This window comes from Salminus brasiliensis, chromosome 15, assembly GCF_030463535.1.
Source record: "Salminus brasiliensis chromosome 15, fSalBra1.hap2, whole genome shotgun sequence".
Lineage (NCBI taxonomy): Eukaryota > Metazoa > Chordata > Actinopteri > Characiformes > Bryconidae > Salminus > Salminus brasiliensis.
In genome coordinates this window covers 23,265,581-23,291,746 of record NC_132892.1, presented here as the reverse complement: position 1 = coordinate 23,291,746, position 26,166 = coordinate 23,265,581, and the positions used below count along the sequence as shown (strand labels likewise).

The following is a 26,166-nucleotide window of genomic DNA, read 5'->3' as shown; positions in this document are numbered from 1 at the left end:
TTTTTTTTTTTTTTTTTTTGTGTCAGCTACTGATGGGGAAATAGCTATTGTCTAGGCTGGTAAATGTGCTATGATCTTGGGTTTGTGTACATTGAACATGTGTACAATAACCTCCTCTTAGTTTCAAACATACTGGTCAGTGCTGGTTTAAAATCAAGGATCTGTGCAGTCGTAAAAGAAGCGTATTTTCACACGTTGTAAAGGTTTCACGTCTGGTGTCTCGAATCTAATCAGAGCACCAGAACCACACATTACCTTAGGTTTAAAGGTCTGCTGTGAGGTTTACGCTGCAGACTCTAACCGTTAATATCTTCTCAGAATGCTCCTCACTGCTGTGGGCTGTGAATGTCTGTTGATGGTGCCTACAGGATGCTAGAGGGTGATCTACCAGAACATTGTGGTGAAAACAAAGAGTCTGAACTTATTCAAGCTTAACAAAGCTGACCTGTTAAAATGTGCCGGAGTTGATCCCAGTCTGCTGGATTGGATCAGGACATCCCTACGTTGAAGAGTTAACCTTTTGACTTGCGAGTCTGGCAGTTGTTGTTTACATTTTGTCAATTTTATGATTGGACCAATAGAAATGCTCCGAATTGGCTTGGGAATGTTGAAGTTTTACATGGAATTACATGAGAAAGGGAAAAAAATGCTTAACCTTTAAAGTTGATGTTTTTTATGGAGATGCAAGTTTTTTCGATGACGGTGACCGTGATATCAAGGTCTTAACAGCTGCTTACGCATTAATACAAGATGCGTTATGCAAGTATGTACTTTAGCAAAGCCGCAAGTTGGTACAGAATCTAGAGGAAAATGTGATGTTTTAAAGGCTCGCTGTCTGCCCCTCTCGTTCGTTTATCTCGCAAGGGCTGGTCTCGCTGGACGTCAGGCCGTGGGGATGCGTGTGTTCATGCGGAGATGGCTTGACTGGGAGGAGGAGGTCAGAGATGAAGATGAATGTTGGTTGTCCAGTAGGCTGACAGCCTCCAAAACACGTCTCTAAACTGCTGTCAGGCCGCAGCCTGCTCTGTCAGTTTCCCCTTCTTTACTGACAGCGCATATAGCCCCTCACCTCCTCTCCTGCCTCCATTCATCTGTCCGTTCTTCTCTCTGTTCTTCTCTCCATCCCCGTTTGGTGGTTAAGGCTTGAGTTTTTTCGCAGTGCTGGATGTTTGTAGGAAGCTTCCGTTATTACCACTTCTTCTTGGAGGGTGATGTATAAATTTTGTTCTGACTGTGGCTTGAGCTTGTCCTTGTTCTGCCTTCTGTCTCTGTGTAACCATGTTCCTTATCCCTCCATCTGTCCTCCTGTGCAGTGTTTGGAAGAGTGGGATGCAGGGGCATGGCCTTCTATAAAGACGGACGGAAAACGTCCTAGTCTTGTGCTGCCGTGCTTCTCTCTCTCTGTCTCTCTAGCGTGGCTGGACTGGTTTGTTTGAACGTGTGTGGAATGCTGTTGTGAAAGCACTACACGCCGACCAGGTTCAATCCCAACATGTCTGCCGGCGGCTCACCAGGCAGTGATTTTTTTTTATTTTTTTTTTCTTCCTCTTCCGTCCGTGTTTGGAAGCATGTGTGTGCGTGCGTATGTAGTGCCACATTTGGGCACGTGTGTTCTATGAATTCTTAGAGTTTTTCCTGTTGAGCTGCCAATAGACATGCAACAATGCATCCAGCTCTGGGCCCGTCTGTCAGGCTGTCATGTATGTATGTGTGGTTTACCGTGGTGGGGTGACTCTTTTTTTTTTTTTTTTTTTTTTTTTTTTTTTTTTTTAAAGGATTTAATTGGAGCTGTACTTTTAGATCACAGGCCCTGGTAATCTAGAAGTTAGGGCAGGCTGCTTGATTGGGATGTCCCAATACTATTGTTGCACGTCCAATCCAAGTACCTTAACGTTACACTGTACTATACAGATGTCTTGGGCACCTAAGCACGTTATTTAAAGCCATTTATCTTGGCCATAAGTGAGATCTTTACTGTACAAACTCCAAATCACATTAGGACAGATGCAGGTAAACAAAAATACAGTGAGCTCTTGTGAGCGAGTCTGAAAAGCAAGTCAATTGTTCAATTCCATCACCAGCTCATTATTTAACATGATTTATCATCAAACCATAATACTAGATGCCCATGAGGAGAGCTTTGGAGATGTTTAAATGAACGCTGAGAGATAGCGGCCATAGTCGATGCCTAGGCTGAAACTGCTCCGACATCGATATTGTAAGATGATTCATTACTTTTTTTTTTTTTTTTTTTTTTGTAAACTGCTCCATTGGGACTATAAAATTGTATTTGAATTGTGAAGAACTGCTGGAGGTCGGAGCTGGGATTGCTGATCCTAAAATCAAAAAGAAGTCAAAACTAACATTTAAAAAAATGATTTTTAAACCGTTTTCACATGTGAGCTTATCCAAAGTTACCCTTTAACATGTAGCATACAGCCAGATATTTTCAGTGTTTGCTGCGTTCTCGCTACAGGAAATGATCCACGTGGTTTAGGCAAGGTGCGACACCCGTCTAGCACATGTAGGAGGCATGCTGTGTACGCTGTGGAATAGACTGTTTTGTTTACAGCACATCTGAGGTGGCCCACGAGGCTACTGACTCCTCCATAATGAGGTCATCAACACACCCACTGTGAATTCTCTGGAAAATTACTTGGTCTAATCACACATGGGCTCACTCGGACATTACCCAGGCTTTGTACTAGGAGGCTGGCAGGATAAATTCAGGGTAATGTCCGGTATAAGTTATCTGGTCAATTGCTTTCACACATACAGCTCCTAAGCGGTAATGTCCAGAAAAGTGCATTGGTGGTAACAGGCGTGGTCTTCTGTGGTCATCTGTGTAGTCTGTTTTGCCAAACGCTTTCTGGCATGTTGGTCGAGGCAGAGAAGTAATATATTGGCAACCAGTTGGAATGGGATTTGGTGCTCTTGTATGTATTGTCTTGCTGTGATTTTGGACAGTGCAACCCCATTACTCCCCCATCTTGGCCAAGACAAAGCTCTGAAAGAATGCCGTGGTGGTTCTTCAGCCTAATCTTGGGTTGAAAATTGAAAAAAAATCTAAAAATAAATCTACCCCCTTGGTGAGGAAGTATAATTTAGAGCATTGTACTTTATGAACTCTCTTATTGTCTTCCCTTACTATAGTTTATTAAAGTGGGAGACCACTTTGTCATGCAATTCTTGCTTTTATGCTGAGAATCTCTTGTTCCATCATATCATATTCTGATTCGGTCACTGTCCTTTAGACAACGTGCAAACTGTGGGCATGAAGGGATGCACATGGTCAGCAACACCACTCAAATAGGATCAAATGGGTAATTCAAGCAATATCCTTCGCCACATACTATTACTCTCCATGGATCCATAATGTTGACATTATTACAATCTGTGTGCCCCAGAACTTTCCGGAACTAAACTGCCCAGTTTTGGTGAGTCTGTGCCCGCTGCAGCCTCAGCCTTCTGTTCTTGGCTGACAGAAGTGGAACCCAAGGTGGTCTTTTACTGTTGTTGCCCATCAGCCTCAGGGTTGTGGAGTCTGAGATGCGTTTCTGTTCACAACAGTTGTATAGAGTGGTTATTTGAGGTTCTGTAGCCTGTCAGTCAGTGTGAAATCGTGTTTATAAAGCTGTGCTAACCCTTACTAATGCTTTCCTTTCACTTCTTGTGATATTAATATTATAATTAACAGCTTTCTGTACTCTTATGTGTACTCGTATGTAGTCTAGCAACACTACTGTGTGTGGTTGTTGGTGTGTTTTTATTTATTTTTATGTGAAGGTAAGAGCTTCACTTTGCTTTCCTTTCGAGTTTTTCCAGAAACCAATTTCACTGCTAGTGCTGAGGGTTGTGTATTGGTTTTTGCACAGGTTTTGTACCGTACTGTATACAATTCACCAGCACCGGGGTGTTGAGGTGTTTTATTTCGCGGAAACTAACAAATCCCAGCATGTGAGCCTTGACATCTGACAATGCGCCGAATGTTAATTCAGGTTTGCCTGAAAAGCTATTTATTTTCCTCTTTTTGTCTATTAATGAAGGAAGCACACTGCTGTTTGAGTTTCTCTTGCTCTGCCTCTCCTGAGACACTTTCTCTGGGTTACTACCTATTTTCTGGTGTGTGTGTGTGTGTAGCCCTCAGGTGCCGACTCTTGAGTAATCCACATGAGACGTTTAGCTGAAAGTGGGAGAGGGAGAAAAGCGTATCCGATTTCAGAGTTCTCATGTGTCTGTGTGTTGAAACGCGTGTTCTGCTGTAGTTAATGTTTGCCCATATGTAGTCCCTGTTCCAGGTGCCGATGACCGTGGCCGTTTCATGGCTGCTTTGATTATTAATTATCTGGACTTAGCTGGGGAAAGAAAACAATTATTACAAATATTTTTATGTATATTTAACTGAACTGTTTGTTAAATGTCCAGTCAAGTTTAAATGGGAGGGAAGGCAGGGGAGGCCAAGACTCAAATTCATATGGTTCGAGTGTGAGATATAATATTAGTGTAATATTCTAATTAAGGCACAGGTTCAAAATTGGAATGGCGTTTGTTATGGCTTTAAGCATAACTCTGCACAATGGTGCAGTCAGGACTGTGTAACCGTACACCCATCAGCCATAACTTTTTAAAACTGCTGACAGGTGAAGTGAATACCACTGATTATCTCGTTACAGTGGCACCTGTTAAGGGATAGTCTATACATATTAGGCAGCAAGTGAACAGTCAGGATCTGAGCCACTTTAACAAAGGCCAAGTTGTGACTGCTGTACGACTGGGTCAGAAAATCTCTGAAACATCAGGTTTGGGATTTTCCTGGTATGCAGTGGTCAGTACCTACCAACATTTGCCCTTTAAACTCCCAGATCTCTTAGCGTTTGTGCGATGTGCTGTAACTTGCGGAACTTCTGCTGCTAACGTCTTGGTGCCGGATACCTCTGAAAGTGTCCTGGGGTTGTGTGCAGACCATGCCTTGACCAGTATGATGTTTTGGGTATGTGAGCAAGACCTACACAGTATTGGGCCGATGTACGCAGACCCTTTACCACTACTGATTTTGGCTGATCTTTCAAGTGGGATCAGGTAGTTTTGAAAACTGTAAGGGGCAAGTGACCGTAACCATGACTGGTGAGGCTAAGAGTTATTCAGACTTATCAAGACTAGCGTCACCTGGTTTACTCTGAATTGCAAAATCCTCCATTAATTAGGATGTAACAAGTATCACTAAAAACATTCAAAGCAATGAGCCTCGTTCAGCAAACGTTCTTAAGACAAATGTATTTCTTTTAAACCCACGAAGATCAACGTTCACCAATGGTTTCTTATTTGGGGTTTGTTAAATTTTACGGCTGCAATGGATTCCATCATTATAAGAGCAGAGCTGTGATCAATTCTGCTGATTAAAAACACATGAATCTCATTGGTGGGACTTTTCTCAAGAATACATTTAAGACCGTTCTTAGAAAGACATTGCTGAATTAAAATGTAAACTGACCCCGATACACCCACACATCAGTTTTGTGGCAATTGTACAGGTATTTTACAGGTTAGAGGCCCCCCCCCCCCCCCCCCCCTTAAAGCATTGCACTGATTGGTTAATTGTATGACTGATGTACAGTGTTTATCATGCACATATGCACTGGGCAGCTCACTTTTCCTTTTATCTGTGCAGCCCTAAAAAAGGAAGTTGGAGTTTTTGTTTGTTTGTTTTATTTGTTAGAGCAAACTCTGTTACGCTGATGTAGATGATGGGGTAAACACATTGAGGTATTAATCCCCAACCTGGCACAACAATAACCCCCCAGGACAAGTGACTGGGCATACACAGATAAACCGTATATAAATATCCAGTAAGCTAGGAGTTCATTGCCCTGTGCAAGTGTTCCCTGCCCAAACTCACCTGATCCAGCTAATTAACTAATTGTTAGTCCTTTCATGAAGTGTATTCAAACACTCTCTCAGAGATGATGCTTGTGTTTACATTAGTTATTGTTTCAGCAGCTGCTGTGAGGTTCAGCAACTGTGGAGTTCATGCTAGCTCAAGATGACTATTAATGTATTTCACATTCTGGTTTCCACCACAGGTCCACCGATGTGCTGTTGCCGCTGTAGTTGTGCAACAATGTCAAATAAATAAAATGAGCTTTTATAAGAAATTCCCTCTCTCGCTCTCTTTCAGATCTTTGTGTGGTGTCCCGTTGCAGTGCAGAGACAGCCATGGCCACGGCTATATCGTGACACGCAGGGACATGGTAAGTACTACTGCCGCCGCCACTGACAACATGGCCGACATCTCCAGGGCCGTGTCAAACAAGGGTCCCTCTGCAGGGGTTTCTAGTCGGAGCAAGTGAGAGCCATGTGTCAGAAAAGAAGGAGGGGTGAGAAAAGGATGGCGCAGAGAGGGAGTTGAGAAAGGGAGTGTAAGGAACCAACGTCACTTTGCTAAGGAGACTCCACAGGTCTGTGCATTCTTAGTCTTGGTACTTTTTCAGTCAGGCCCAGGTCCTGGTGCAGCTCAGTCAGGTGATCAAGGTTTGTGAAGCAGCAGCATCTTGACTGAGAGGTGCCAGGAGATTGGATTTACCAGCAGTAAGGACAGGAAGGATGGGGAATTAACAGAACAGTTACGGCTGATGCTCTTATTCAGAGCGACTTGGGTTTGAGTCATGTTGCTCAGGTAGGTGAGTGTAGTGGTAGGAGTCTTGCCAAAAGCATGGAGTGCTTGTTAGTCTATGGAGTCCAACTCTAGACCACCACGGTGGTAATGCTGATGTTAGCCACTACATTACACCAGCCTTTAATATTAAAAGCATTTAGCCCGGCTGTGTGTTGCTGTCTGGGGTTTGCTCCTTTACTTTTGCGATGGGGTTAGCCACAAGGCTAATGCAGCTAATGAGTGATGAAAGACTGTGCCCTACCAGTTAACACAGTGTAAACTGCATTCCTAACCTAATAGTTGCCTCAAATCATGTTGATTTGGTAGGTAATTGCAAATTGCGCAACACGGAGCCTTCAAGTTGACTGCTGCTAGTTTAAGCTTTGCAGCGTACGTTCATCCAGTATATACAGATAATGACTAAGCCACTGTTCTGTGTTGTTTAGACTAACAAAATAAGCTTTAGATGCCAAACATGTTTTGCTGATGGCCTACATTTGTGGTAAAAGGAAGAGCTGTGAATTTTTTTTTTTTTTAATTTATTTTGGGGGGCTAAACTGTTCTATTATGGACTGAATAGGAATTCTCTCAGTGGTGGAAATCCCAGCTGTGAAAGGAAAGGAAATGAAATGGAATGGAGAAGATGGAGTGACAAAAGCAGTGTGACTAGAATTAGAATAGACCCCCGTTTAAGGCACATACTCAGCAATCCAACCACTTGTGAGCACAGGGAGGGGAAAAGAAGTTCTTTGTGGATGACAGAAAATAGATGACTTATGGAAAATCGCTAAACGCTTGGCCGCCATGTCTGCGCTAGGCTACACGCTGCCTCCCCTCCGCCATCGCGAAGATACTTTGCTCCTCTTCCCTGGCTGCGCTCGAGGACACGCTTCAAACGAGGCTGGGCTGGAGCAGCTCGCTTGTTCTGTGTCTTTGTTATGCTTTGGGTGATGGATCTAGCTCTCGTACAGATGGCTACAAGAAGTACGCCTGTTACATTAATCCTCTGTGTTTTCATCACAGTAATCAGTTAGCCGGAAAGTGTTTTTTCACTCCAACCTTGCTGTATGGGCTACTGTTTACGTGAGGTCTTGAGATTTGTCACAGGTCATAGCATTGGCCCAAATGATAGTATATGGTTCTGACTCTTAATAGGAATACTTTATTTATTTATTTATCAAGTAATAAATGTAACAAATTTTCTACCGTAGTCTGTACCAATTTGGACGACTGATTACCCAATCCCACCCTCCATTTCAATGCTCTTAGCACTAGCAGGGTGAAGACTAGCACATACAGGTGTAGGTACATACCTCCAATACAGGTGCAGTCAGCCACACTGCCTCTTTTTTTTGAACTGCCGCTGATGCATCATCACTGGACAGCGAAATGTGCTCTGAGGAAAGCAGAGAGTCCCAGGTTTGAATAAGCAGCTGACAGACATCTGTGCTGCACGTCTGTGCTGGCCAGCAGCCTTTACACCTTCACACCCCCCATTCAGCCAGTCAAGGACTTCTGAAGACAGTAATTAGTTGAATCTGATGGGGTGGATTAGTGTTGGATCCATGGTCTGTGTGAAGGTAGTTCTCCAGGACCAGGGTTGGAGACCACTAGCTTGGATAATGGTAACCTGTTAGAAGTGGCCAAACAAAAAAAACATGACGCAAGACTTGTCTAGTACCGTGAGCTGGGGTGAGGTACCGTTAGCATTTGTCTGTTATCCTAAAGTTTGTTGTCCATTTTAACCTGTGGCTTCTGCTTTTACTAAATGCTGAATGATGATTGAGGAAAGTGAGCAGTGCTTAAAGTGGAAACTGGGATAGAAAGGTGGGCGATGTTTGGTGGGCTTTATACCTCTCTAAGTAATGCTAGGGTGTACTAATCGTTTGCTGCAGCTTAAGCGACTACTCACATGGAGGTTATAGAAGCTGTGTGTGCAGTAAAGAAATGAAAGCTCCATGGTCCAAACTTGCCTTTTTAGGTTAGAAACATTGTACAGATCCTGGTTGTCTGATTGTACAAGTGAAATCTGGACTCTTATAGGACAGTTGAGTTCTACAAAGTGAATTGAATCTTGAGTTTGACACCAAACAAGTCATTTGAACTGGAGCCTGTTGAGTCCACCGCGTTGGTTAATGGGGAGGCCAGCTGGAGCCGTGTGCCGGCGTTGTAGAGTTTTACTGGCAGACCGGTAGCCAGTGGCCATTTTGTGGTACGCGCTCAAGGAATCCTCCTTCCAGAATTGTCCTCACTGGTTGACCCGCAAAGCTGAGCTGATCAGAATGCATCGGCTCTGTGGATCTGAATCCTGCTCTGAGCTCCCTAAAGCCATAATTATAGTCTTGAACGTGAACTCGGGTTTTCAGGCCCGCCAGGACGTGCAAACCTGTGGGAGTCTTTAGCATGGTGGAGCAAGCTTCACTTTCCTTTGCTCTGTTTCTCGCTTGCTCTTCTTTTTAAATTGCAGTTGAGTTAAATCTCTTAGAAGCTTAGACTGTTTCTGTCTGTTAGCAGTGAGGGAGAGAGAAAGCACAGATAGATTTTTCCTGAAGTGCCGTTTAGTTTAAACGAAAGCCCTTTGTCTAGAGGAGTAAGAATGGGAACACCCAATATTCTGCCCTGCATGTTCTCAACTACAAACATTCAGGCATTTATGAGGGGACTTAATGTTTGGAAGTTTTCCAATTCTGGATATTTATTTATTTGTTGGTCGTTCACTTTGGCTTCACCTATGCAATACTGGCTTTGCAGAACTTTACACAGTTCTCTTTCTTCTCTGACCTGTACTACTACTACTACTAAAGACCTGTGTGGGCAAATAGAACAAATCTTGTGGCCTAAATTATAGAAATATGATCAGGAAGTGTTCGTAACCAAATTGTGATAAAAAAAAAAAGCTCTGTAGTAATCATTGTTTGGCTGAAATCACACCAAATAAGTTTCTTAACTTTCACCGTCATTTGGAAAGTATTATTTAGGGGTTATTATTTAGTCATATTAGAGCAGGGCCCAGAGGAAGCTGGACTTTGGTTAGAGTGGAAACAGTTACCTGGCCTCAAGTGTCGTGCTGCAGGAGAGTCTCATGGCAATGTGCATTAGTCTTTAGACAAGGGATTCTTGTACTACAGATGTTACAATAAGGATGCATGAAATTGCAATTTAACTGTCTTACACACAAGGCTAAATATTTTACACACAGGCGAGTTATTTTTAAGTGAATTAATTGGTGGTATGATGCGATTTTTGGAGCCATTTCTTGTTTTATTGCTTTGTCCCAATTTCAGATCTCTTGCAACATACAAGGTGTATTTACGGTAATCTTACACTAGAAAAGCAAGTTTCGAGGTTATCACAGTCAAGGACTTCCATGCATATTTGTAATTTTTTTTTTTTTTTTTTTTTTTTACTGCTATCATAGTATAAAACACACACACCTTTTGTGTGCATATTTAAAATCTGAGAAAAAGAAAAGTTTCTATGAGGACAGACACTGTTGACAACATCTAGTGGTCGGGAGTTAAACACGCCACTATATGGACTACTGTCTGCCTTCAGTTATTTATTTGTTTAATTCTTCATTAAAAAGTAAGTTTTTAATGTGTTTGAGAGTCGATACAGTATTGCAAAACATAATCACCATACTTTGATATATTGATATTCTCTTACACCCCTGCTTCCCATAGCCCGTTGGTTTGGTTTGGTGCTCGAGACTCTTTCTCTTAAATGTTTTTTGGTGGTTTAAGTTCAGCTCTGTGCTGATCAGAAATGGTTATGACTTAAACCCTAAAGCTCACCATACAATATTAACTCGCTTCCTGTACAGCCCTGGCCATACAGGCATAAATGCACACTCATTAAACCTACATATTTATATACGTGTGTGTGTGTGTGTGTGTATGCCTCATGAGTGTTTCTTAACCCTGCGGCCAGTCAATAATCCAGTGATTGTAGGCGTGTGTGTATGTCCCCTTTTTCCTGCAGACAGCCAAGCACAGTAGACAGAAAGGGAGGGAGGGTAGGGGTGTATAGGAGGGAGGGGGGGGGGGGGGGGGGCAGGAAGGGAGGAGGGAGAAATTGAGAGAGAGAAAGGAGGAGTTTCTCACCGATCAGTTGTGGCTTAGCTTCAAAATGGGATTTACATAATATGCCTGGCCTTTTTTAAAGCGAGCACAAACAAAGAGGATATGGGGGGGCGTGGGGGGAGGTCTTATTTGTGTTGGTCTGCTTTGGCTAATACCAACAGTGGCCGTCTCATTTCTCTCTCACTCTTGCGCTCACTTTCTTGCTTACTTTCTCGGACTCTCGGGCCGTCTACGAATCTGCCTTTTTTGCGCTCTTTGACGATCTTGCTTTCTTTTCAAGTCACTTGCTGTCTGTCTGCCTCTTGCTCTCACTCTTTCGTTCTCTCTTCAATCTCTCTCTACCTCCTCCGCTCAATGCCTTTACCTTTTTATATATATATATATATGAAATACACACACCAGAATGACCTCAAACCATCAGCTTAGATGTTTGAAACCTGGACACAATTGAGTTTTCCAACAGCACAGCGGTCCCAATTATGCATCAGAGGTGGTTAAGCTTTAGGAATGCCCTGAACTCCAGAGCTGCCAGAACACTAATACATTAATTAAACTCTATTATAAAATGAAGGGCAAAATATTTGATTCAAAATTGCATTTGTTTTTTTTTTGTTTGTTTTTTTTAGCACAGGCCGATTATGCCTTGTGCTTTGAACGATGTACTTTTTTGCCTTTGACTGGTGTATAACGTGTTTAGATGTCTTGGAAGTTTACATGTATTTTGCAGTAATTTATTTATGCAAAACGAACAATAGACTATAAAGGACAGTGTTGCTTGTGTTCCCATTATGGGGGGGCTGCCTTCGCTTTACCCAGACTTGTGTAACGCGTCCGGTGTAAAGTAATAGCCGCAGAATGGATGTGGCACACCACGTAAGCCTAGTATGCAGACAGAGGCCCAGTTTTGATGATCACTGAAAGCTGTTTCCATGAAGGATGGCAGGCTCTCTGTATTGGCGATAGTTAAAAATTTCCATACCTTGTTTTGATCTTTCCTTTTTTGAGTTTTGTTTTTTGTCAATAACGTATTGAAATTGCTACACCCTTACAGATCAGCGTCAAATCTCAGAAGAAATTACGTTCCCTCCAGCTCCTGGATGATTGTGTTTTAAGGTGAAATTGTGAAAACAATTTGAAAAGGCTCAGCCTTAGATAAGTCCCTGAAATAAGAAGCGTATGAATATGAATGTCCCCCCCCCCCCCCTTAGTTTGGTTCTGAGGGCGAAAGGCTTTCAAAGTCAAAGCGTTTCTGCGTTTTGGGCTCCAAGAAGGATTTCTTTTTAATGTTGATGCGACACTAGCTGTGTGTGTGTGTGTGAGTGTGTGAGTACTCGCACGTGCACACGCGTTCCTTGGGGTGGGGGTTGCAGCCCTTAAGCAATGCAAAATGGAAGTGGGCGTCAGTCGTGTGTTTGCTTTGCTTTAACTGAGTCACACAGGCTGGACCTTTCCAGTACATTACACAGTTCATATAGCGATATTGCCCCACTGGCCCCGTGGCACCCAGCGCTGCTAGAAGAAGCTGTATGTGTAGATTAAACCCTGGTCAATGAGAGCAGTTTTGAGGAGCTAAATGTTGTGATGACTGATAACTACTGTTTTTTAATCTGATTGCACAGCACAGCCTAGCCTTGCCCTGTAAGAACCTTGTAATTATTTGTCATCGTTCCCGGGTCTTACCGGATAGCCTTACTGTGCTATCGATGTGTAGCCAATCAGCTGTGCTATTTTTTTGCGTAGCACATGCTCGCTTCACCTGCTTCCCTGAGTGGATATCTGCTAGCTTTCTTCTAGTCAGCCCTTTTCCAGTTGGCCTACTGCTAGCGTTCAGCCTTTTTAGCCTGTCCTGAAGTAGCTGTTGCGTTAAGCCTGGAAAGGCGCTTTCTTGTGGGCTGGACATAAGTTTCAGTCTTGCCAGAGTTTCTTCTTTGCTGTGTCCATATGGCAGTGGTCGTTTTTCCCTTGAACTATTATCTACACTGCCCCCACAGTTTCCAGCAGTCTTGCTCCCTTCCATTCGTGTCAGTAAGCTTTTAGAAAACGTGCACAAATCCGGACAAAATGAACGCAGAAACATTATAGAAAGCTCTGTTCCTGTGCCTTCTGCACTGGAGCTCTGAGGCTGACCGTGTTGAGTTATCTAACTAGCAAGTAATAAAAGCTCAAGCTATCTTGAGCAAATCCAGTCCAGATTTTGAGCATTTAAAGAAACTTAAGTATTGCTTAACACTTGAGACAGGGGTGAGATTTATATACAGTGCTACTTGTTAGCTTATGTTACTTCTGTAGTTGAAAACGAAAGCTAGATTAGCCTCCTAGATCCAGCATTGAACTGAAGCAAACCTGTCTTGACTGATCTGAGTTTGGAAGAAGTGTTGATTTTAAGAATTATGAGCTGCTGCTTTTTCTCTGAGACGGGGCTCACCCTGAAAGGTGAGGGCACGCACACACACACACACACACACACATGTCACACATCACAGCAGCAGTGTAGGTGTTGGCGCATATATTTGCATACCCACTTCTGGATATGGTAAAAGGGGATTCCCCGATCATGGATCTAGACTAAAGCACTTATCTGCAGCCCTCTTTTACCACACTACAGTCATTCTTCAAACAAATTAAACATTACAAAAAAAGTCAAATGAATTCTGCGGTTTCTCTCTCACTCTGCCTGCCTCTAGGGTTTTTCCACAATGTAATGCCATCACTTTTGGCATCAAATTTAAGTGTTGGGTGCACAAACTTACTTTATTTATTCATTGACTTGTATTAAAAGTTAAGAAGGCTTTTTCTTTGTCCTGTAATGTTGCCAGTTTGGAGATACAAGGCCTTTTCGTCACCTGTGTTGTGTCTAAAACTTTTTTATAACCTGTATCTTTCAACTTGCAAAGTAGGATCGGATATTCTCTGGATCCGTACTCCCTCATCGGTAGAGAGTATTTAGTTGACTAGTAGCAGTAGAAACACACATGAACGTGTCCGCACCGGTCGCGTAAACAAAGACGCGAGCGATTGAGCCGTGTTAAACGCTTTGTACACATTTGAACTGAATCCTGAATTCAAGCTAGACAATGAATTATGCTATTCCTGAAGTGATCTTTAACTGATCTGCTGCTTAGGACAAATCTCCCATTAACGAATGACGTGAAAAAATTATCGGAAATTCACGGCATGCGTTAGCTCGCAGCAACGTTTTTTTGATCTGCTGTTTGTCTGTTCTTTAGTAATATCACTCGCAGTGTGTTTTGGTCCATAGTCAGCTGCTATGTTTGCTATAAATGTGTATTCCCTCAGATTCCCATTCGAATTCCCGTTTTAGGTTCGACCATTCAGAGGAAAAAGTGCTGACTTACTCATTAGTGCCCTCAAATGGAAATAGGGAGCCGTTTAGGTCACAGTCTTTTAATACGTTGCAGATTTCCTCCACTAAGGAACAATGGACCTTATTCACCAGTCGTTCTTAAGAAGAACTTTCTCTTTAAAACCTACTTGCAGTTTTCACAAATATTCTGGCATTCACCAGGGTTTTCTTATTTAGGATTTGTTGAATTTACGAGGACAATGGGATCCATCATTATAAGAGCAGAGAATATTCTAAGGAAAATATTGGCGACTGATGCCCAATGTTTGTGGTTTCTTTGCCTGGATTTTTCCTTTTTTCTTTGCTGACCACAAGTTTCTAGGTAACAGCGATAATCGCTTTATTCTAGGCAGCTGAAACTACTTTTTTGGTGGATCAAATTGACAATATAGTACTGTATATTGACGGTGTCTCCTCTTCTTGATGTTATTTACTTTTTTTGCTTACTTTGCTTTTTTACTTTGGCTGCAAGTTGCTGAGTAACTTTCATCAAAGTTGTTGGAACTTCCTTCAAAGTTGGAGGAATTTGCCGATATTAATATTAGCATTTTTGAAACAAAGCTAAGGGCTTCTTAGCTTCCTTTTTGTTTCTTCACTTTGCACAACTGTTCTATAAAAGCAGTTGAACACTCAGGGTTGTGCTATCACAGCTGTGATGATCTACTGCCAAATCGCAGCACTGATGTTATTCACAATAACACTCTCCTCATGTTCTGTTACTTAAATATCCATCCTGAGCGCAGTGATGTCGAAGAAACTGACTGTCTTGTTTGTAAAACTGACTAATCGCATGTAGGTGTGGTGTTCCGTGTCTCTTGGTTTTGGGACTTGGAGGGTTTTCTCGTGGTTTGTGTGGTTTTCAACCCACGCTCTGAAATGTGACCCAACTCCTCCCTTCGATCCTGAAACCTTACCTGTTTACCTGTGCTTTTATCCCCCTGCCCTCCCCCGTTTGGGCTTGCATTTGTTTGCCATGTCCAGCGCTTCCACCTCTTTATCCACGTTCCTCGACCTGGCCAGAGCAGGAAGTAGAAGTTTGGGCTCCAGTCCAGTACAGGCATCCCAAGTCTGAACAAACCTTCCCTGACTAAGATTTCATGTGGAATAAATAAATAAATGCCCTCTGTGGGACATTACTGTACTTACTGTAGTCCTGAATGTCAACTGTAGTCCTAAAATGATCCGGAATATGGAGGATTTAGCCGTTTAAACAACAAACCACTCTTTAAAAGGCCAGTCTGAAGCATGCGTTGGTGGTTTATCTACTGTGTAGGGCTAACGTTTGAGACACTGTCGTTTATCATGACAAACCGCTATGGTCTCTATTGGATAACGCTGTGATCAACAGTGTGTTCTTTATCCAGTCCTAAGAAGGTAGCTCCGATCCTTTGTTTTTACCACTGTGTTCTGGCAGGGCGTTTTTTTTTTTGTTTTTTGGGGGGAGGTTTTTTGGATGCCATTTACATTATTCACAGCCTCCAGCAGTGAGGAGCCTTCTCAGAAGATAAAAGATCTTTAAAACAGATACTTTAAAACTGTTACGCAAATACTTTCTCAAACTTAGTACAAGAATTTTCATTCTAAATGTTCTGCTCTTTATTTATCAGTTAAACGGGACCAATTCCACATTTTGTGTAAAAAAAAAAAAAAAAAAAAAAACATGTAGTTGATCAGTGTTCTTCAAGCAGGCGATTTTCACAATATTCTTAGAAAAAGTGTTATTGTCGATTTTTAGCTGCTTTTTCGCCCTTGCCACCCTTGTGGGGAAATGCACTCCTGTTGTGTCTTTACTCTTGAAATTGAAAGATCACAGAAATGCACTATTTTTCCAGTGGGATTACCACACGCCTCTCTGTGGATTTAAACCAGCACTACACAGCCTGTTGAAAACTGAGAGGAGTTGGCTAATACAGTCACGTCCATAGAAAACCAAATCATGGTGCATTCCCGTTGATGCCAGTTGAGTGCTGCAGCATTGTAATGTAACTGGGAGCGGAATGGTCAGGGAGGTCAGTCAGACCAGGTTCTAAATGACCATATGTACACTTTACTAACGCAATAAAATGGTCATTTAAAAAAAATAAATGAATAAAATAAATCCGTCCAGAATGTCTTTCTAAAACCAGTGATATTACCTCAGTATTAATTAGCGTCTTACCCAAAATGTGTGGCTGCGTTTTCTATAGATACACTAAAATAGACCCGTGCAGGCCAGTACTTTAAGCTTTAGGACGCTCTGATTGTCTTCATTTGGAAAAACTAGAGGCAGATTTCATGTGCTGGCCTTCCAACAGTTCCTCTCTGGCTCTCTAGTAAAAAACACAAAATGTGTGTGTGTGTGTGTGTGTGTGTGTGTGTGTGTGTGTGTGTGTGTGTGTGTGTGTGTGTGTGTGTGTGTGTGCGTGCATTCTAGCCTGCTTCACCTCAGACTGGCGCGTGTGAGCGTATCTTGAGGCTGTGCAGCTTCAGGGCCCTGTCCGTACGTGTTGCTGTGGCAACGCTTTCGGTGGGCGTATGTGAGAGTAGAGCAGTGTCTCTGGCTGGGCAGAGGAAGAGCTTTGACGGCCAGGCTGTCTGCTGCTGGTGGAGGAGCCGTTCAAAAAAAAAAAAAAAAGAGGCCTCTTTCTCTGACTGCATCTCAGTGTGGTCTTTCAGTATCCAAACAGTGCCGTGTGTGTGTGTGTGTGTGTGTGTGTGTGTGTGTGTGTGTGTGTGTGTGTGTGGAGGGGGTGGCTGTGCAATGAAACCACTCACTGAATCACAGCAATGGCTCTCAGCGTCTTCCCTGAGGCGTTTTAGCTGTTGGTCTAATGATGCAGCCAGTATATATGTGTGTGTTTCTGGTTGTGTATTTGAGTTTTAAAACCAGCGGGGGTTTAAGTGGTGGGCTTGCGCTTTTGTGAGTATCCTAATTTGGTGATAATGTTCGACAGTGTGTCTGGACGTGTTTGAGCAAGCTAACTACAATTTATTAAAAATGCGGTGCTATTAAAGCTAAACTGATTTCAAGTTGAAACAGAATAACTACTAAAAACCATAAGCAGCAGCCCGCCTAGACCGCTACGAATTCTAGTACACACTTCATCTCTTAGTTACTCTATGGATGTGCTGGTAAAGTGAATATTTCCTGCCAATGATTTACAGAAGGATGGACATTCAGTGATTCAGTTTATTCGTGTTTCACATCCAGTAAAAAAAGTGTCTGTACCAGAAATCTGGAAAACTTGAACTGCGTTCCTGAAACTACGCCAGGAAATCAGTACTACTGTTTGTACCAGTGTGTCAAATTATTGGAATACATATTGAGACGTTTTGACATATCGAGACGACCTTTTTGGTTTGCCTTTGAGAATATCATGTTTCCTAGAGTTGTGCTTTAAAGTGGCTAGCTAAATTCAGAACACCGCTTACATATCTTGTCTTAGTCATGCCAGATTTTGTATAATTTGAATCTGGCAGATGATCGTTGCTTTGTCTTTGTGAATTTCATGACGAATGGACCAATAGAAATGCTTCAAAATGACTTAAGTTGTTCTGCATTGGCTTCCATTGAAAGTTAGGAAGGTGTTTGCAGTCTGCTGTACAGGTAGCATTATGGAGATATGAGGCTGTTGAGACTGTGAAAATATGCTGACGTAGTTCCACGTAAAGGCTTTTGTAGTTGGTTTGTTTGTTTTGGTTATATCCGTCCATAAAGGAGGTATTCCATAGCACAGACTGCTAAGCCAGAGATTTAATGGCCTTTAGGTATAAACAGAACATGATGGATTGAAAATCAGGGGGAAAAAATAATTAATCTGCATCAATGCTGAAACTTTACACACGCTCACTGTGAAATGTGGTGTTACCTGTGTGTTTGAACATGGTCTACTTTTAGAAGCTCACCTTAAGTGAAGCATTTCAATTGAAACGGCTTCTTTTATAGTGTAGCAAGTTTGAAAGATTCAGCATCGGCCAAGACACTCAGGATATTGGTATTGAAATAGAAGGGACATTGTGCCGTCTGTACTCTAGACTACCATGCATTGGTCGTTTCCCCATTCGTTGTAGTTCCTGCAGGGCCACGTGGTTGCTAAGGCCGCACAGTGCGGACCCATTAGACCGGTTCCTTTTCCATTTGCTGTGTTGCTAAATCAGGACCAGGAAGTACACCACGCCTCGTAATAATACTTTTGCGTCAGTTTTTGTTTTCTTTAGTCTTGCACTATAACTACAAGGCTAATGTGGCTACCCAACGCTAGCTAACTTGCTGAAGCCGTAATTCATCTGTTAGCGTGGTGTAATCTGCATGCGTTAGTCACACTTGTCACATCTACAAAAGGGCCTCATTGGTGTGGTTTGAGACATCCCAAATGTTGGAATCCATGTAAAAAAGTAGATTACATGGTGACTTCGGCCTGCAATCAGCACTGATGGCTACAGTTCACCTTGTAGCAAAATACGGTCTCTCCTATTTGCTGTAGACCCTGGATCTTGTGTTAAATGTGACTTTAAATGTGGAGCCAACCAGCGGATCTCTGCCGCCAAAAGGTTCTGTGGCTCAGGTGTGGTTGGCTAGGTTGTAAGGGTTCAGTGCCACACGTCTGTGTGGAGAAAAGCCACTGGAACGGTTCCCCATGCTCAGAACCAATCGGCTCTGCAGTGAGAAAAGGCCAGTTTGTTTAATAGAACCCGTCCTAGAAGCCTAACATCTTAGATAGGCTACGGTTGGAGTAACCTGTTGGCTAACTTGCAGGTGACCCTGTGTGGGATTTTAGGTATGATCAAATCACAGCAAAAACAACGTCAGCTTCTGAGAGAAAGACGCTTCGGAATCAGTTCTACAGTTTTTGGAGGTTGGTTTAGGGGCTCAGCCTGTACGTGAGGGTGAGGAGTAAAGATGCTTCCAGTTTGAGGTCAGTTCTCATAGTTTACAGTCTAACCATTTCATTCAGTCTTCGCAGCTCCCATATTAAAAAAATGACCTTACACCAGCTGTGAGCATTGTCCCATTGTTGTAGGTCTTTCCTCCCCCTCTCTCTCTCTCTCTCTCTCTCTGTAGCTCTCGTATGATATTTTGGTGACCGGTCTTGTTCTTTACTTTAACTTGGCCTCCTAAGAATTAGACGGCATGCTTAAAATACTGCGCTTGTTCAAAAATGAAAGAGAAAGGAAAAGTAGGAAGCAGGGAGCCTTCCTTTTCTAACCAGACGAGCTAGTGACAGGCTTCACTAGTACGATACGTTTTCAGCCAGCCGGCTTAGGTAATTGGCCTTATTGTTGGACCACGTCCAGTTTTATTATGTCCATGAAAGGCAGCTGTGCAAAGAGAGCAATTTCCATTCACGTCAGCGGCCATTGAAACTTCGGAAATGTGGAAGCTTTGGTCTGCAGCAGCACTTTGGGTTCAAGTTCTCGTGTCTTACTGGATTACTCTCTGGATCTGGTTTCCATTTTTAGTTATCGATCTTATCTGTGTTTTTACACCGTTACTAATATTCTCCACGTTTTGATGTTTAGTGCTTGGTTATCGGTCTCTGCGCGGTCAGTCCCCCTGTTCTCGGAGTATTTCTAAAGGCGGCAGCAGCGGCAGGTCTTTTGACGCTCCAAAGTGGAATCTGGCGACGTCGAGGTGGGAGCGAGCAGTTTACAAAGTTCAAGTGCGTTCCTAGCGATGGTTTCATTCCTGCCCTTTCCCCCGAGGGGAGGCAGGGAGCCACTTACATCATTTGTGTATCTTGGACGCCGTCCTGAATATTTTCTGGATGACTACGGAATCTGACGGTGCAGCTTTCGTGAGATGTTTCTCATGTTCTCATCAGAGGGGTTGTAGAGCTACAGCATGTCCAGAACATATTTGACCTATAGTCATATGCCAACGTTTACAAAACTTGGGGTTTTGTTGAAGTGAAAATACACTGAATGGACAAAAGTATCGGGACACCTGCTTATTCATTGTTTCTTCTAAAATCAAGGGTATTAATAAAAAGTTTATCCTGTTTTTGTTGGAGTAACTGCCTCTACTGTCTAGAGAAGCCTGTCTACTAGTTTTTGGAGCATTGCTGTGAGGATTTGATTGCGTTCAGAGACTAGAGCGATGGTGAGGTCAGGATGTCGGTTGATCACAACCCCAACTCATCCCAAAAGTATTGTAAGGAGCACCAACCATCATTCTAGAGAACACCGTTCCACAGTTCAACACTAGGGGGGCTTTATACCTTCCCAGCCCACGCCTGGCATTGATGCATGGTGCCAATAGGTCCATGTTTATCTGCACCTGAGAATCATTTTCTATTAGCAGTGCTTCTACAGAGACTAGATGAGCTATGTGTGTGTGTGTGTGTGTGTTTGCACATCTGTGTCAGCAAAACTAAAAGTAGTTGAATGCGTTCATAGAAGGGATGTGCATCATTTCTGTGGCATGGGCGAGTATGCAAGCTAATTCTAGTCTGGTGTCCTCACGGCCGTGCTGACACCTGACCACTTCCAGGTGTAAGCAAGAGCAGAGGTCACGGCAGGTTGCGAGTGTAGATTTAACGTCTTGCATTGATCCTTCTTAAGTTATAGAGAGACGCTGCACTAGTTAAAAAAAAAAAAAGAAGCTGATCGATTATGTGGATCGATGCAAAATTCAGCTGGTATGTTAAACATGGTAGCACAGTTGGGTGGTCCTTAAAACAGGGAGCATACCGTAGCTGTAGTCTGTGTAATGCGTTAGAACCATGCTAAATGGAGATCTTGTCATTCTGTATGGGTTGATCAGAGACAAGCTCTGTGTATGTACTGCCAGTGTTGGATCAGTTTTGCTAAGGGGTGTAGAGGACTTTGGCCCTGTCCATATGTATCCAGATATGTTTGAAAACTGAGATTTTCCTTCCTCTGTTCTCTGTGTGTAGACACTGTAGATTTATGACTGTAGTTCACTATATAGGGAGTAATGAGGTACTTGTGATTTAGAAGCATGTGTGTGTTGTGATGTGCGAATTTTCATAAAGCTCCGTTTTCAATGACCAATAACTAAGTGTATCCTTTGGATGCCTAAGAAAGCCTTTTTGGGCTGCCAGTTTAACTTGGGTCTTTGGTTACCTAAGTGCACATCTTCATTTGCAGTTAGTCTTTTTTGTTCCCATTAACCCCTTCAATATACATTGCCGGTTCAAGCAGCCGAGTCTCAATATATATCATTTTAACATAGCAGCGCATTCGTCCAAGATCTTTTAGAATAAGTCACTAAGCCATTTTTTCACATTTTAAAAATTAATTTAGCAGTTTTGTAAAGAAATTTCCAAGAAAGCCGTCTCATTCCCAGAAGCTTGCCCTTTCGCCGCTCTAAACCTGCCCTCTTCCTCTTTGTGTGTGTGCAGTGTGGCCAGGGGCTGTGAGGGCTCCGCGGGGAGACTCCAGGCACGCCCGCACGGAGAATGCTGGAGGTGCAGGAGGAGCGACCAGCAGCAGCAGCAGCAGCAGGAGCAGCAACGGGGACGGGAACAGCCAGCGGAACTTCGTCCAGTGCCACGGCCAGGAAGGAGCGAGCCAAAGAACGGCAGGAGGAGGGCCAGGACTGCAGCGGCCCTGCAGCAGCCACCACCGCCGGGCCCCGCAGCGCCCGGGCCAAGCCCACGCCCACCGCGGCACCGCCTCCGCCCACACACGCCCACTCGCACTCTCACACGCACTCACACGCGCTCACGCCCAGCCCTCACCAGCACACTACTGCTTCAGCCTCGGTAGCTCTGGGACTGTCGTCAATGCATTCCAGCAACCCCAAAGTGAGAAACTCTCCATCAGCTAACACTCAGAGGTGAGGATCCTGTGATACCTGAAAGTGGACGTCGAAGTGTGTCGAAGTCTTGCTGTTTGTTGTTGGTGTGTTTTCTGTGGTTGTACATAAACTAAATCTCATGAAATTGAGTTACTCTTAATTACATTTCTTTAACTACAATTCTGTTAGTGATTTAATTGCATGCGTAGGTAAGTAAAAGGGGTGGTGAATTCTACATTGAACTTTCCCAGGAAAGTAAAGGAGCTCCTTTCTTACCCACAATTCCCTCTGCTCCTTAAGAAACGGCTCAGTAAAAACACCGCCATGTAAGCAGGCTCTTGTGGACAGGAAGGCAGGGCAGGCAGAGGTAACAGCGGCCGCAGTGTGTTTTGCTTGGGGGAACAGTACCCCGGAGGATCTTCTGGAGAAGCTCCAAACGTCTGATTCAACACCCGTGAAACTGACCTGCTCAAGCCCAGCCAGAACCCTGCCTCAAGCCTGCCAGGCTCCTCCAGCGCCAAAATGGCCGCCCCTTGCTGACTCATGTTTCTGGATCTGGTTAAGGATCAGGCTAGGGGCTTGCCAGGTTCCTGCTGGGCCTGTCTTGCACCACTACTTGTGGCCATGCTGGACCAGGTCTTGCTTTTATGGTCATTTTTGGCTCCATTTCCCACATGCCGGCCATTTTGGATCAGACTTTAATGCAGCTGCCAACCATTCTGCTCAGTACTGCAAGCAACCATGTCAGTATGTAGAAGCGTGTTGAGGGTCTCCTGCCTTCACTGGCGACTGAAAAGCAGAATGTGTGTGGGAATGAGCCGTTCTCTGACATGCCATCTGAGCCTGCAGGGGTTTATGAAATGGACGGTCTTCACTTTAGGATGCAGTTAGCACTTTCCTCTCATCCCTTCATTTGGAATTGTACAGTTTTTAGTGGTTATGAGTCTGAAAGTATATTCAGGCACAAAAAGGAAAAAGCCAGCCAGCTGCACCTTTTCTAACTGCTTCTAACGCAAGGTCATTAGATGGCTCAACACGCTTGGAGGAGAACACGGACTGCTAGTTCTGTTACATCTGCTAGTGCTGGCTAGCATCATTCAGAGCCGTCCTACCCACTCAGAAGGAGCTAGGCCCTCGGGCAAAGGGTGGCTGTGGTCATCGCTGGGCATCAATTGGGCTCACGCTTGGACCACTACACCATGTTGGAGTCCCAAAATATTTCTTTTAAAGTTTTTCCACCTGGAGAAGAGAGGTATCCTCCTAACGATCTCCTATACCCCCTCACATAGTTATGTACATCTTCACTGTGAGGTTATGACTGCTAATTCAGGGCCTAGCTTTAAGGTTCGCCAGTGGCTGATCTGATCAAACAGGTTATTTTATTAAATATTAACTCACTGCTCAGTCAACCGAGAATGAGAGCGTGAGAGAACAGCTTTCAGACGCGAGTTGGTGCGTCACCTGTATGCGTCAGGGTTTCCCTGAGATATTTCTGTTGGGTGGGGGAGAATGCCAGTCATGCAGGCGACAGCAGGCTTCAGTTCAGGTGGAGGCGGAATGCTGAGCTGGAATGAGTGTTCCTCATTCTGCACTCATTAGAAGTCTGTGGGGAATGCTGTGGAATTCCTTTGAATAATAAAAATCATCTCTTTGAAATTTGCTCTCTGAACGTCCTGCTTTACCTCCTTGTCATTTCTTGAATATCTTCTGACGCTTTTACTGTACATACCTCTCTGGTCCTGCATTAGTAACCAGAGACGGACAGTAGACTTACCGTAAGTGTTTGTTTATCAGTAGCATGTAATGTAATAGTCAAATGGGTGCGCTGGCTTCTCTCTTAGGCTTGCGTGTTAAATATCTTCTGAAGTTGTGTGTTGAGGGGCAAGCAATTACACTGTGGTGTATTTGATATTCTAAGATCTTCGTCTCACTGTTTTTTTGTTTTTGTTTTTTGTTTTTGTGTTTTTCCCTCTCCTCTCTTCCAGCAGTCCAAAATCCAAGCAGGAGGCCATGGTGCGTTCACCACCCGTGATGTCTCCCTCCAGCGCTGCCCAGATGGACTCCAAACTGCCCAATCAGGGAAAACAAGGAGGCGCTGGCAGCCAATCGCAGCCATCTCCCTGTGACCCCAAGGCACTGAGTGGAAGCCACACACCCAAAGGCCCTCAGGGCTCTGTGGGGGGCATGGGACTCAAAAATGGACAGGGCCTGAACTCTGGTAATGGGGCAAAAAGCAAGATCAAGAGAGAGAGAAGCACTTCTGTCGAGTCCTTTGAGCAGAGGGACACAGGGACGCCCAACAACGAGGGTGACCAGAAAGGTAGGAAAGGAGAACGGTGGTTCACCCGTCATTTTAGCCAAGTGATCTACAGGTTTGGCTGTTCCATTTTGAACATGATTACAGTATTTGGCCACATTGTCTTGTTGTTGGAAGGGCCTTTTGAGCTTTTGTAGCTACTGTTAGTAGGTCAGGCAAGACCTCTGAGGTTTGTGTCGTCGTCATGTAGTTCAACGTGAGTGTTGGTTGTAAGCACGGGGTGCCGAACCCTGGTCCAGGAAATGTGCAGGAGTATGTAACAGTACTGGGATTTTGACTACTGAACGTCATAATTCAGTGTGGCATTTGGGGGAAAACTTGTACACATAACAGTTCTGAAACATTTTTGTTTACCACACAGTGTGAAATGGAATGATTTGTTTTTGGAAATTAATCCCATTCATTTTTCACCATAGAGAACAACTGCTTAGACTCAGAGTTGTCAGAGTTAGACTCATTTGTGGGAGTTTTATCAACTAGAAAAACCTTATTAGGTGAAAATAATGTACTTTATGGGTCAGATCACCTTGACGGGAAACTTTATACCATCATAAGTAAACTTTATCCCTCAAGCTTTGTCAGAAGACCTCATTTTGGTTTACAATTGTATCTTAGATACTGCATTAAAGAACTAATACATTTTCTTTTTTATGTATTTGGGGATTGTGTCATGGGTTTAATTAGAGCTGCGCAACTAAATTTTTATTTTTTTTACAATATGCAATATTTATCTCTATTTTGTAATGTAGACAAAAAGTACCAACAGCGTAGAATGTTTAAAAACTGCTGTCCAAATACTCTCCCATAGTGAGTATTGTGATTTTTACTCAAAATATGAATTCTCTCCATTGAATTAAATAAGACTGATTAACTGTGTTTCATTACAGAGTGTGATCAGTGCTTTTTAGGCACTGCGGATATCCGTAATGAAAGCATACTGTGTACCATAATCCATAATTTATCACGATATGATAAGATATTGTCATATTGCCCTGCTCTAGGTTCAATACATACCCCGTACATAATTTGTCTACACTGAGATCCAGATTTGTGAGCTGTGTGGTTACATCGAAACTAGTTAGCCATTGTAGTCTTCAGTGTTTTATTAGCACCAGCCTAGTGAAGTTGTATATTAAATGATGCCATTTGACACCAATGCTTGCTTAAACACAACAAGTGAACGTGTGAAGCATGTAACGAGCACACAACATACATTATTGTGGGTTGTTTTTGTTTGTTTGTGGTTTTGATTACTCCTGTGAAGGTTTGATGTTGAAGCTTGTCTCTTAATATTGTTGAAAGACTTGCAGGTTAGCCTGTAGTCTGCTAACCTTATTATCCATTTTAATGAGGGCAGGATGTGGGGTCCAGTTTGCTATAATAGATCTAAGTCTGGCAGTTAACAGGTGAGTTAAAATCAGGTGTGCTTGGACAGGAAAATAAAAACACTGCACAGGAATAGTCACTTCTGGAGTGCGTAGCAAACATAAAGCTTGGTATTTTTGGTAGCTGTGGAAGGAAGCTCATGAGACATCTTGGGTTGTTGTAGCTACTGCCATCTATAGGCAGTAAGTGTGTCCTTCATCAACATTGATTGAAGAAAAGTTGTATGAATACATTAAATGAATATTGATCCAAAGGTTTAAAGCATTGATGCAAAATTGTGACCAATAGGAAAACGAATCGGCTGTTAATTGCAATATCAGCAAAGCTATAGAAGGAGAGCATTCTATGAGCTGCAAGTCAGAATAGATTGTGTGCTATATATAGTTTTGGTACTATAGAGACCTAGTGGGAACTGGACATGGCAGTGCTGGGGAGACGATCGGTTAGAAATGAACAAAAGATTGACCTCTCCGTTGGCGCATAATTTAGTCTGAGGCTATGCATAGTTGGTGGCTGTAAACCAGGGGTTAATTTTAGAAAAAATGGTTTGTATATCATTTTATTTTAGTATTATTTTAATGACTTGAAGCGCTTTGTTTAAAAATATCACAATACTGAGGGAGA

General features: G+C 43.2%; 1 protein-coding gene across 5 annotated transcripts in view; it reads left to right on the top strand.

Moving 5' to 3' along the window:
- bcl9 (BCL9 transcription coactivator) overlaps positions 1-26,166 on the top strand; it is a 125,669-nt gene that overhangs the window by 90,213 nt on the left and 9,290 nt on the right. For 4 of the 5 annotated variants that reach the window (XM_072657800.1, XM_072657803.1, XM_072657801.1 and 1 more), the window contains exons 3-5: positions 6,176-6,248; positions 21,442-21,878; positions 23,825-24,159. In XM_072657800.1, coding sequence (XP_072513901.1) covers positions 21,499-21,878; positions 23,825-24,159 — 715 coding nt within the window. In that variant the 5' untranslated portion in view covers positions 6,176-6,248; positions 21,442-21,498. The remainder of the gene's footprint in view (positions 1-6,175; positions 6,249-21,441; positions 21,879-23,824; positions 24,160-26,166) is intronic. The other variant, XM_072657805.1, reaches the window with a different exon arrangement.